We start from the raw sequence: 13,529 nt of genomic DNA on the forward strand, positions 1-13,529 counted from the left end.
TTAAAAACTTGACAATTTCACCTTCAATTTGACGTTACACTCTGTTATTTGCAGAGAACTTGCACGACCGCTGTTGTGGTTTTGGGGTAATTTAGCTCTGATAATGCCTTTCTACAGAACCTTCGTGAAACCGACGCTTTAACTTGGCCTTTGAACAACCTTCACTCTCCTCTGGTTTTGCGGTTTTGTTTGAGTTCTGCTGCTTGGGGTCATCATTTCGCTGTCCTTCACGGTGCTCTTCAAAGCTGCAGCTATTGGAAGCGTGCCCTCACATTTGACTAAGGAAGGCTTTGATCTACAGCAGGGCTGACCCATGACAAAAAGCCCGCATGGGGAGTAGGCAAAGAGAGCAGTTTTATTATTTTATATTTGATTGTAGTTTGACTCCCTTTGCTTCATATGTATGACTGTTTATGTTGTCAATCTCATTTGTAATTAATTTTGTCTTTTGTAATCATTCCACTTATGACTAGCTCACACTGTGAGGGAGAATAAAAACACGAGCAGAGAAACTGTCAAAGTACCACACATGATATCGGGCATTACAACGATAAGATCCAGCACTGAGTGGCACAAACCGTGATGTTTAAATACAGAAGAGTGTGATTGTAGAGAAGGGGATGGAAACAGGTAGACTGAGGGGAAAATGCATAATTAATACTGGGAGCTGAGCTGAGTCTTAAAGAAACAACAAAACACAAGCAGCAGAACAATAAGAAACAAGCATAAAAAACAAAGCACCTCAATAGAGGCAGAAACTGAATACAAAGAAATAAACTCAAATGCAAGACCATTCCTGGAAGAATGGATACGGGAACTGAATGAAATGCGGTGAGACCTAATCGGACGCAAATAAACAACAAGGAGGTGGTGATGACAGAAATACAAATGAGACCAAGCTCTTGAAAACATGTAAAATTCAAACATATATCATAGTTGTAATTACATTTACTCTAATGGTCCCTTCTATTTGTCTCCTCTCTTTTTTTTCATTGCAAATACTGACAGGTTCCCTCTGTCTATGAAGCATTTTATTTAAATAGATAAATAAGACCTAATGAGCTGGGTAACATTACAATCCATATGCTACTAAAACACTTTAAATAAAGTTCCTTTCGAGTAAAAGTGGGGCATGTAGATGACAATGTGTTTTCTAATTCTGTGTGTGTAAAACTTATGATGCGACAATCAGTGTTTTAAAATGCAAATGATATCAGCAGATGTTTTGATATCAGTTCTCAGCGCTTATTTAAATCTCATTGACATTAACTCTCTGAGAATATATTCAGTCATATATCGTGGTGGCTACATGCAGAAGATTATCTGGATAATCTTTGTGTGTGTGTGTGCAAGATGACATCAAATACAAAGGTCTTTATTTTCTTGTCCTATAAGCAAATTGGTTGTGAGATTTGATTTCCCCCAAATAAAAGATAGCAAGACATGTAAACATTTCTTCTTTTGTCTTTTTTTTTTGCATGTGACCACATGTCAAGTTTAGATGTTCGACGAGAATGTGAATTGATTTCACCGCTGTAGGAAAATGTTGGACATGCATTTTAAACACGATACTTTGTAAAAGTCGTCTCTGTGTTCCAAAAGGCAAGGCTTTATGCAATTGGAGATTTTGAGTGTCCAATATTTGCATAATTCTCTATGCTTGTTTAAACTCATTTAACACAAAACTTATCATTTAAGAAAATGCATAAGGCAAAAAATATACGCATTGTCGCACTGGGGGGGGAAAAAAATCACACTGATGGAATTTAGATGTGCAGCAGCTTTGTCTTCCTGTAGATACTCTGATCCATATTGGTTCCTGATAAGGAGGCCGGTTACTGATAAGAAGATCAATCAAAGCTGTGATGTTCACCTTCTATTAGGGTGTGAAACAGTCAATCAGGCATGTGAGCTCTTTGTCTATATGCCGCTCTTGCGTCTATTACCGCCTGGCTGTTTGCAGAGATGCAAACACGGCAGCAAATATTAGTTTTCTCTCTGGCCTTGATCCTCAAACTCTCTGATGAGAGCTTCCCTCAGTCGTACTTGTCACCTCCTAACCAGACTGAGTGTTACTCCACATGGATACAACCACGTATGTTGCTGCCTATAAAGCACTCATTCACATTGATCGCACTTTTACAGTAACCAATTGTCTTTCCATTTGCATGGATAGTTTCAGATTTATCTGTACTGTATGCCGCGGCGTGGGCTTGTGTATGGGCATGAATGGGGATTTACGCCTGTTTTAACCCAGGGGTTAGCCATCAGTATTGATTAGTACAGACTTAGCCTGATTTTAATCCCTGCTTGGCTCGAGACAATCGATCAGGGCGTCGAGCTTTCAAGTGGGTTTAACGACCTACCTGCCCTCCTTCCCCACACCCACTTTCTTGGTGTGATTTTTTTATTTATTTTTATTCAGCTTGAAAGTGAAAAGATGATAGTCATTTTCACAGCCCATAGGAAGGAAGCAGAGCCTTCTTCTAAACACTTAAAGAAGCACCTGCCAATGAGTAGATGGTAAAATATGACTCCACTCATGCTTCTCCTACATTTGCAGCTTATGTAGGACATTGTAAAACAGAGGACAAGATGAACCGCGGCTTTCTCGACAGCAGTGTCATTGTAAAAATACCCAACAGTGAGTTATGTCCACTCAGTTGGAGGTGTGAGCGACTCTTTATGTCTTTATGGGTTCTCTGAAGACAGTTATATGGGACAACATGGGAAGTCTTATAGGAGCCTTGGTGCCCTGGGACTTGGGAAGAGTGGCGAATTTACAGTTCTACACAATGATCACAAAAATGGAGACCTCAGTTTGAGGTGGTTTTAAAACTGTGTGCATGAAGAAAAATGGATTTAAGAGCATTTCTGCTTGTGGAAACACTGACATTGTGTGTGTGTGTGTGTGTGTGTGTGTGTGTGTGTGTGTGTGTGTGTGTGTGTGTGTGTGTGCGTGTGTGTGTGTGTGTGTGTGTGTGTAGGGGGAAGAGAGGGAGGGATAGTTACTCTGCTTGGCGTTTCTCCTCCATTCGTCCTCCCAGAGGCAGATCAGGCGAAGGGGAAATAAATTGGAGAAAGAGAATAAATCAATGCTAAACTGAGCACCATTGAGACCTCCTAACCCTCACGCTGTCACTCACCAACAACACAAAATGTGAAATGCGTCCAGGGTAAGTGAAGTACTGTATGCTACCATTTCTCTCCACAACCCCCATGCACAGTTCATATATGACAAAGAAGAGCCTGGCTTATTCATCGTTCTGGATCACATCACAGCATCTGAGCTTAAAACTCGCAGATATTACCTTCTATGGGTCTGCAACCACTTGTAACTATCGCATGATAGTGATGTGTTAACTGCTTTTATGTATAAAACCTTTGATTGTTTACACAACCAGTTCCAAAGATTCAACTTGTAAGTCCGATCTGACAGCCAGCAATCAGCCTTAATATGTTAAATATTTGAAATATTCATTCCCCTGCAATCTGGCCTGCATTTTTAGTGAACTACTACTGGGTAATGTAGAAGACAAGCCACCTGCTTTCATAATTCACAATCAGCTTCATTTTTATGTCATTGAGTTTAATCATAAAGTCAGTAAAACAGACATGTTTTACTTTCTGTAAAAGATGTCGGCCTTCCTTCGAACACTGGCAGCAACTAAATCATTGGTGAAAGAATGGTGACTTATATTATGCAAAAACAACAGCATAAGCAAGAAAGGATGCTCTCCAATTGATCAAATTGTAATGAGTATTGTACAATTTGGACAGAGCGCAAGAAACAACTTTGTGAATATTAAGAGTTTTTTATTATTACTACTTATATAAAAAAAATGTGAAAGTTGGTCAGCAATTGGGCCTTCAGTTTCTGGGGGCCTGTGACCAGACCAGTGAGAAACTAACAGAGTGAACAGGAGGAACTGCGTAATCAGGAGAAGTGGTTTTCCTGGAAACTGCTCGAGACTCAGACCTTGAGCTCAGTACTCAGAGTGTCTAGGTCAGGGGTCTTCAATTCCAGGCACTGAGGGTCATGTCCTGCAACTTTTAGACAAGCGTCTGGTTCACCACATCTGATCCTAATAACAAATCAAGACCCAGGAGAAATTGACTGAACACTATGGATGTGATTCAGCTACTTGATTCAGACGTGTTGGACTACTAGGGATACATAAGTTGCTGGAAACTGACCTTCAAGGCCTGCAGCAGAAGATGCCTGGTAAAGGTCAGCAACAGGGCAAGCAGAACAAATCCCAAAAAATCAGTGAGGCAGTAATCAGTGTCCATGTACATGAGTCTAGGTTCATAACCAGAGGCAGATAATCTCACAGAGCAGACTAGAGGAAGGCAAAGGCAATAGTCATGAATACATTTATGGGGACCTCAACAAACTGTGACAAGTACTAACAGCAGACCATCTTACCTTCGGTGTGCCTCAGGAGTTTATAAAGGTAGCAACAGCAGGTGAAAACAATCAGCAATCAGCAGCCAGCAGGAGCAAGACAGCAGGTGAGAGAAATGAATTAACTGACATATTAGGGAGGGTGCATGAGCAGAGGAGCAGCATGGACCATGACAGAAAACAGGACACAGGGAAATCTTGACACTAACATTCAGAAAAATATTTAAAATGTGCCTCAAAATGCTTGCTGAACCACTTCTTGCTGCAGTTGCACCTGGAAGGCTTTTGGTGTATATGTGTCTGACACTAAAGATTGTTTTGGGGAAATGTATTTTCATCTTTCCCAAACAGCTCAAGCTCATCTGGAGGTTTTGACTTTGACTGTTGATACGCTTTGATCCAAATCGTCTCTCTGTAGTTCTTCATGTGTGTTCAGATTTATCGCCCTCCTGGAAGGTGAAACTCTTCCCCAATCTCTTCCCCCATCCCTCTCCTCCAGTTTTAACATCAACTCTAACCAGCTTGTCCAATGGCTTCCTTCTCACAACTTCAAAATAAAAGATGTAGATGTGGAATGCACAACTAATACCTGTTATGTTAATACATTCTCCCACCTGAGCCTTAGATCTCTGCAACTCCTCCAGAGTTTCCACTACACACTTGTGTGCTACCATGTGCTGTGTCCTTCAGTCACCACAAGGGGGAGCTACAGCCTCATCGCTTGTTGCAGCAGAGCTTCTATGAGGTGTAGAGCTTAAAAATTAACATTTTAAAGCATCCATTCTGTCTCAACAATCTCTTCAACAAGGAGACATTTAAATGTAAGGATCTAACCTGAATGGGCAAGATGACTGCTAATCCAAAATACAGTTTATGTAACTTCAGAATTAAAAGTTGCTTTCAAAATTCCTCTCAAAGTTTTTGCTCAAGATTGTGACTGTATTTATTATTTTCTTTCTGTTGTTTTTTTGGGGGGATGATTTCTATTCAGACTTGCTGGATATGTTTATATTAAAACACTTCCACAATTTATCTGGTAACTCTTTAGGGTCACATTATTTAGTCAAACTAAAAGTCAAAGTTTGAAAAGTCATCATCACAATTTACCAAGGACTTAATGGACCCCAACAAGGTTGCTGTGTAGAGGTTCTCTGCTTCCGCTCTCAAATTTGAAGTAGAGTTCTTGATGGCTGAGAGACATTTATCATCAGCCAGAAAAAGAATAAAACTTGCAATTCATCACAATGGGACTGTTGTCCTTTTCACCCTCACAATGATTTGACTTTGTAAAACTTGTTCCCTCTTATTGTAAAAGCAGTTAGATAGCCAAAGAATGAATACATGTTATGGATTTTAAAACAAATTTTCAAAAATATGTTTACATTAGTATATAAAACTACTTCCAGGTATCAATACTTGAATCAGACAACATTCCCAGTGTCATGGTGTATCAAGTGGCACCACATAAGCAATTATCTGTTAAGTACAACTCAAACAAGTTTTCTGCAGTAAGAGCAGCTTCACTCTTGTTATTTTGAGGATTACAAAAATATTGGCTGAAGTTTGTTTTGAATCAGAATTTCTAATCGGCATTCACTTAATGGCTATTCTTTCTTTTCTTTTTTTTTTTTTAAATCTTTACTTTTAACAAATCTGGACAATATTTGACCATCTCCAGTTCAAAATAATAATAATAAAAATATCTAGATTCAGACTTGAACTATTCCACACCAAACATTTTTTTGTTTAAATCAGTTTGAAATTCATGATGTACATGACTAAGAGTTTGACACAAACAAAACAAAACGTGACGCTCTGTCCAACCTGGATTGAAAAATTCTCTGATCATAAACTGTTTGAAACACAGTTTACATCTGGAAACCACCAGAGAATGAGTGCATTCTTGCAAGAACTGCAACTAATATTTGATGTGCAATTTGAAAGTTTTGCTTTACTTTTACAACTAAACAGCTGATTTGAGCCGACTCTGTAAGATTCTCTCTAAGACCAAACATCACTGAGCAGTTTTATAAGCTGAATAGTTCAGAGGACAGATGGAGTGGAGCACTAGAGGTTGGGGCTATGGGGGCTCCAGAGGGAGGGTATAGATTGGGATTATGGGGGTGCATGAGGGAAAGACTCTTCACTGTGTTTTCTATTCAACCTAAGTCCTCTAAGACCTCCTTATCTCTTCTGAGAGCAGCAAACTGAGATCTGATCTAATGCCAAGTGCCACAAGTGAGTGTGTGCGAGCGAGGCACAGCACTTTGATGAGAGCCTGCTGGGGATGGGGATGTGTTTCTGGGTAATGAATGAGTTCAGAGTCTCTCTCTCTGCGCGTGTGTGTAGGGGTGTGTGGGTGTGTGTGTGTGGAGGGGGGGTGGGGGGGATGGACGCCAGTTAACATTTAAGGATGGTGAATTAGTCTGCAGGTTTCTATATTTCTGTGCATGGAAACCTGCAGAGGCAGAGTGTCTGTGCACTCTGCCTCCTTGCTGAAGGGTTGTTTGGGGTATTCTGTGCAGGTTTTGCTCCGGGAGGGAGGAGGGTTCTTGGGGTCTCGCATTCAGATGTAATTAGCCCAGACAAAGGCCTGGTTAAAGCTAGAATCCTCCAAGCTCCCTCTTCCTTTGATTGTGAGGGCCAGCTGTGGAGGAATGGCCATTATCTCCCTGTGTCCGGCAGCATAAAGAAGCCCCCACCCTCTTCTGCCCCAGTTACCCCTGGTGTTAGGGTTCCCACAGGGGGAGGGACATGAGAGGGTCACATATTGGTCCAGATAAATTGCCAGTTCACTCAGAGAAATTGCTTCATCTCACACTTGAATCATGCTTTTTTTTTTTTTTCCTCAAAGTGGCAAAAACGAGCAGCTGGCACTACTTCCACAGGAACAGCAAACAGAAATGGATTTCACATCTGGATTATTTAGATTCTGTATAATCCACATTCAATTCTTTCAACCACCTTTATTTCCCCCTAGACACACGGAAGCATCCATCTGTGGATGCTTCCCTGATACTATGTACTTTTTAAATCATAAATATCTCATACAGAGTTTAGCCTGCACATTGGGACACTTAGACCCATTAGGTTTGGAAACAAATTGAATCTTTACAGCTACGGGGCCTCATAATTACTGTTAATTTAACGGTCAGAATCTTCATCATTAACCCTCACTCTTGAATACATGCAGGCAAACTGAGGCAGCATGTGCGCGAACCTGCTGAGTCGGTTAGCAGCCATACCCAGCAGCCTTTGACTGAATTAACAGCGACCCCTTCGACTTGTAAGAACAGGCCTCGCATCATTTATGCATTATTAAGTTCTGTAATTGGGCAGCCAGTAGTTTGCATATTAGTCTATTAGTGTAATATGTTTTGCTTGTCTCAACACACGGCTTGCCAAAACCCCTGGTGACACATTTAGTAATTCTCTGAATTGTGCCCCCGATCATAAGTTGCTGTTCTTTCGATCGCAGTAAATTTACGTCAGTTTAAGCCAATGCATGCCCTGCTTGTTCATTCACAGTGTTTGCTAATTGACCCATTATTATACAGCACCTTGCAAAAGTATTTATAGTCCTTGAACTTTTTTACACATCTTCAGGCTGCAGCCATTAATTCTAGTGTATTTTATTGGGCTTTTATGTGATACATCAACACTCGGTAGGGTGTGATTGTGAAGGGGAAGGAAAATGATGGACGGTTTTCTAAACCTTCAGAAAGCACAAGCTGTAAATTGTTGCGTGCACATCCAAGCAGCCCTCCTTGGTGTTTTGCACCAGCGTTTGCTCCCTTTTATGCAGTAAGGTTTTTGGTCTCCAAGCTTCTCGGTAATAGAAATGAAAATGTCTTCCCTTTCTTCGTGGTAAAAGAACTCAAGCTCGGTCAGATTTAATGGAGAGTGTCTGTGAACAGCAGTTTTCAATGTGACTTAGGTTCAGACTTTGCCTGGACCATTCTAACATTTATATTTTCTTTTCCAAACCCTTCTTTTGAGAATCTGACCGATTTCCTGGCTCTGCAGCTGGAATGTGAACTTCTAGCTTCAGTTTATTTTGCTCAGTATCGAGTTTTCAACTGTGTTTTGCTCCATCCATCTGCTCTAGCCAACTTTGCTCCTGTTGAAGAACAACATCCAGCATAAAGCTGCCACCACTGTGCTAAATCATTATAATGCTGTCTTCAAAGTGATGGGAAGTGTTAATTATCCGAAGTGCATAATGTTTGACATGCATTTGATAAAATTGTAAATATACTGCCTTTTATTTCTTTGATCACCTTTGAAAGCAAATTGTTGCAGTGGATTTTAACCAGGGGCATCAGAGTAAAGGGGATGAGTAAAAATGCATCAGACTCTAGATTGTATTTCTTGAGTTAATTTAAAAAGCATTTAGCGTTTTCCTTCAGTTTCACAATTGCACTATCCATTTTGTCTGTCACATAAAATCCCAATAACATGCAATGAAATTTGATGTTGTAATGTGACACATATGAACACATGAAAAGGGTGACAGTTTCCTCTCACAATGTGCTAATAATCTGACTGCAGATGTGTATCTGTTGGGCTCTCCAAGTTTCTTTTTTTTTTTCCCCAAGTTATCTTTTTTTGCTGTGTTTGCCCCACATTGAGCCAATAAAATCACATATCCCTTAAACTCGTTGCAAGTAGGTCTAGACAGACCCTGGGGGCTTTGGGTGGATTTCAGGGGGACTCAGCAGAATATGATTTTTTTTGTAATTTTTTTTCTTTTAATATCACTCAACTAACTTACAGACGGGATGCGGCAAAATCAAACCTGCCAATGATAGTGAAATGTCTCAAATATCTTACAGAATATTAGTTGAATTAATATAGAATGGTGTAAGCTCCATATATGTAGAACAGAGAACATCAACCTTTTGAATTCTTCAAAATGTACAACATTCTGTACATATTGATGTTATTAATACGAAACATGGGGAAAAATCAAATGAAGAAGACATGATTCAAGATTATTTTATTATAGAAGGTGTCATGCTTATCGGCACATATTATTTATCAATGCTTTGGGTAAATTATGGCTACTTGCTCTTGACAAACTGGAGATATTTCTATCATTTTCAATACTTCTGCTGCAGCTTGGAGCTGTTTTTAAGATGATGATTTAAAATCTGCAACACACTCATTACAAATGACAATGTGCTGCTCTTATTTATGCAACACCAAAGGAAACTCTATGAATGAGTTTCAAAAACTAGAAGTAGTGTGCCACAATTCTCCTCATCAACTGGATTGGACATACACTGAGGTAAATCTTGTTCATGTGCAAGACTTGGATACTGATTTGTCAGATTTATTCACAAAATTGGCATTGCTGATCTGGAAGAATTTTGTCCCCAATCTTTTTTTTTTTTTATCATTAGCATTATTATTTTAAATATGGTACAATTTTCTCTATATTTCAAAGAAAAATGTAATTAAATTGACTGTTTGTCTATCAATAATACATCACATCACCACTATCATTTCATGAGAAGAGGTTAAAAATATGTCATCGTAGAGGTAAGGAAAGCATTGCATTATAACAAATAAAGGAAGTAGAAAAGTCAATTTTTGTGGAAAATCAAGTTGTTTTACTTCTTCTAATTTGTAGAAGTGGTAAAGAATGCTACTTCTACAAATTAATTTGTATACTAAACTAAGAACATGCAGAATAAATTAATTTTCCAAACATGCTTCATGAATTTCAAAAAGATCTGGTTCATTTGCTCGGTCAATTCAAGCTCCTCAGAATTTTTTAGGAGGAAAACAACCCCCCCTCGTGCTACTGTGGGCGCATCCATCTCCAAAGTTTACCCAACAAGCAGGTGGAAGGGGGCACGGCGCACTGAGGGATCCATTCTTGCAGCCTCCTCTCTGTTTGGCCCCTCAGCTGCCCTCTCTGCTCGCCCCCTCCCCTGGATTATTTGTCCCCGACGGTCCGGGCGAAGGGCGCAAAAGAAGCTGCGAATTGCAGCTGTGACGTGGGCGTCGTTGTTCCATTCACCGCGTTCGCCATGGCAACGGGGCAGAAGCTGGAAGCACGCGGTCCCTCTCACACACACTCTCTCTCCCTCTTTCTCTCTCCCTCTTTCTCTCTCTCTATCTCGCTCTCCTTGGACGGCGTCCTGAGGGCAGAGAGGCAGCTGGAAGTTCCTCCAAATGATCTCTGCAATATATCCAAGAAGAATTTGCTTTCCACTCCCATCCTGTTTTGGTTTCGAACACACAAGTGCATAATTAGAAGGTTTACAACTTTTACGCGTCATTTTTACGCAAGAAACCAATAAATGTGACCCACTGACCCAGATTAAGAGGCATTAACTGTAACAAGACGTTTTATTTTTTTATTTCCTTAAGTCTGAACATGTTCTGTGTTTTCCGTGTTTGAACTCAGCTGCCACAAATCTCTCCTTCCACTTTGTTCACCAACATGCTGCAGGACTGCTCGCATTGTTGGCCAGACTGATTGGGGTTTCAGCACAATCTCCCGTGACCAATGAGCGGGGTGCTGTCAGGGGTAACCACATCTGTCAGGCGTTCTCGGCCAATAAAGAGCGGAGCGAGGCGGACCACAGGTGCGCGCCTCTGCGTCCCCTTGGCACAGCGCCCGGGAGATGCTGGAGAGAGACGCCTATAGCTGCCCCGTGGCGCAAAGAGAGTTCCTGTCAGAGGCAGCCTCCCTCTTTAACTCCGGCTACCACTCTGGCTCCGAGAGAGTTTATGGCGACCGCAGCGTCAAACCACTACAGCGTCCTCAGCACCCCCAGCAGCGCGCCGCCGCCGCCGCCGCACTCGGAGTCCGGGAGCATGCAGCAGGCGGCAGCGTACAGGGACGCGCACACCATGCTCCAGAACGACTACGGCACGCTACCGGGCGGTGGGCATCCGCTCAGCCACGCGCACCAGTGGATAACGGCGCTCTCTCACGGTGACAGCGGGGCGCCGTGGCCGTCCAGTCCCCTCCGAGAACAGGACGTGAAGCCCATCCTGCATGACAGTGACCGAGAGGAGCTGCAGAACTCTAGCAGCCTGCAGCAGCAGCAGCAGCAGCAGCAACAGCGACACCCTCACCTAGCGCACCAGCAGGCGCATCACGACGCCAGAGCATGGCGAACCAGCACGGCCACGACGCACATCACCGGCATGGCGACATCTGAGGGACAGAGCCTGGTCTACTCCCAGTCCGGCTTCGCTCTGATGCCAGGGGGAGAGCAGGGAGCGATGCACCACCACCCTCTGCGGGACGAGGACCACCACAGCCACAGCCCGCACCTCAGTGAGCACGGGGGCGGCCCCGGGGCCCACCACCACCAGCACCAGCAGCACGGGGGCCACCAGGACCAGTCGGACGAGGACACGCCGACCTCGGATGAGCTGGAGCAGTTCGCCAAGCAGTTCAAGCAGCGGCGGATCAAGCTGGGCTTCACGCAGGCGGACGTGGGGCTGGCCCTGGGGACGCTCTACGGGAACGTGTTCTCTCAGACCACCATCTGCAGGTTCGAGGCGCTGCAGCTCAGCTTCAAGAACATGTGCAAACTTAAGCCGCTGCTGAACAAGTGGCTGGAGGAGGCGGACTCCACGTCGGGGAGTCCCACCAGCCTAGATAAGATCGCGGCGCAGGGGAGGAAAAGGAAAAAGCGGACCTCCATCGAGGTGGGCGTCAAGGGCGCTCTGGAGAGCCATTTTCTGAAATGCCCCAAGCCGGGAGCGGCGGAGATCAACTCCCTGGCGGACAGCCTGCAGCTGGAGAAGGAGGTGGTGAGGGTCTGGTTCTGTAACCGGCGGCAGAAGGAGAAGAGGATGACCCCCGCTGGGGGACAGATATCAGGAGGGGAGGACATGTACGGGGACACCCCCCCTCATCACGGAGGACAGACTCCTGTGCAGTGACCCCTGTCCATTATTTTCTTCTCTTTATTTTTTTTACTGTTATTATTATTATTTTCGGGGGGGAAAAAAACCACGAACCTCTGCAGGGAGGAAGCTTCTTATTTGTTAAAATTCTCAATGCTGGAACTGGACCTCAGCCAGTTTTAAGTGTTGGACGGACGCAGGGATGCAGAGTGGCACCCCGGTGCTAAAAACACTCAGAGCAGAGATGTGTAGAATGGCTTCATGCCAGGCACATTGAGCTGGGGTGTGCTAACCAAAATAGGGAAGAAGAGAGGAAGGAAGAAGAAGAAAAAAAAAAGATGGGGCGAGAGAAAGCAGCGACATTTTCTGCATCAGTCTTAAAGAAAGGCGGGAGGAGGAAAACTATAGGAGCAGGCTGCAGTCGGTGTGGGTAAATAAACGCCATCTTTCCATCATAACAAAAGCGACAGGGATCCTGCAGCTTGTGGTAAAAGACAGGGCTGAAATGGCAGGCAAATGCTGTAGCCCACAATACCAGCCAACCGTTTATTATTATTATTATTATTATATTATTATTATTATTATTATTATTATTATTATTATTATTATATTATTATTATTATTATTATTATTATTATTTATAATGTCTCCTAAAAATAATATGTCAATTTAGAAATGTTGAAAATATAGAAAAAAATATTATTGATATAATAATAATAATAATAATAATAATAATAATAATAATAATAAATAATAATAATAATAATAATAATAATAATAATAATAATAAGTGTACTGGTTGACTCGTGATTTCCTTTCTGTGCGTCCGTTTACACTGTGTTTTTTGCTGTCGGTTATTTCTGTACTTTCCCCCCAAAACGCTGTGACGAAACAGACCGAGACTGTCCGACTGGAGCCTTCAGAGGGACCCGGTTTATTTTGGCCTTGATTCCTTTAAGTAAGAAGAACGGGGGACATATTTAAAGTGACCCTGATCCCGTTAGTTGCGTTCTGGACTCAGTCAGATGAGGAGACTGTGGTTTATTATTATTATTATTATTATTATTATTATTATTATTATTATTATTATTATTATTATTATTATTATTAAAAATAACATATGTATGGCTTTACTTTGTTTGTTAAATTTTTTTTTTGTGTTTGTTTTGGGTTTGTTCTCCATGTCAAACTGTGCCAAAGCACAAACACAGACACGTGTTCTTGTGCCACCTTAATCCTGTGA

General features: G+C 42.2%; 1 protein-coding gene across 1 annotated transcript; it reads left to right on the plus strand.

Annotated features, from left to right (window-relative positions):
* Nucleotides 1–10,928: 10,928 nt before the first annotated feature.
* pou3f2a (POU class 3 homeobox 2a) lies at nt 10,929–12,846 on the plus strand. Its single transcript, XM_055044422.1, is given in 2 exon segments — nt 10,929–11,066; nt 11,069–12,846. Coding segments are annotated over 2 exon segments (1,392 nt in total). The 3' UTR covers nt 12,323–12,846.
* The last annotated feature ends 683 nt before the right edge of the window (nt 12,847–13,529 follow it).

The sequence above is a fragment of the Poeciliopsis prolifica genome, unplaced genomic scaffold (genome assembly GCF_027474105.1).
Source record: "Poeciliopsis prolifica strain line A6 unplaced genomic scaffold, Auburn_PproV2 SCAFFOLD020, whole genome shotgun sequence".
NCBI classification, from domain to species: domain Eukaryota; kingdom Metazoa; phylum Chordata; class Actinopteri; order Cyprinodontiformes; family Poeciliidae; genus Poeciliopsis; species Poeciliopsis prolifica.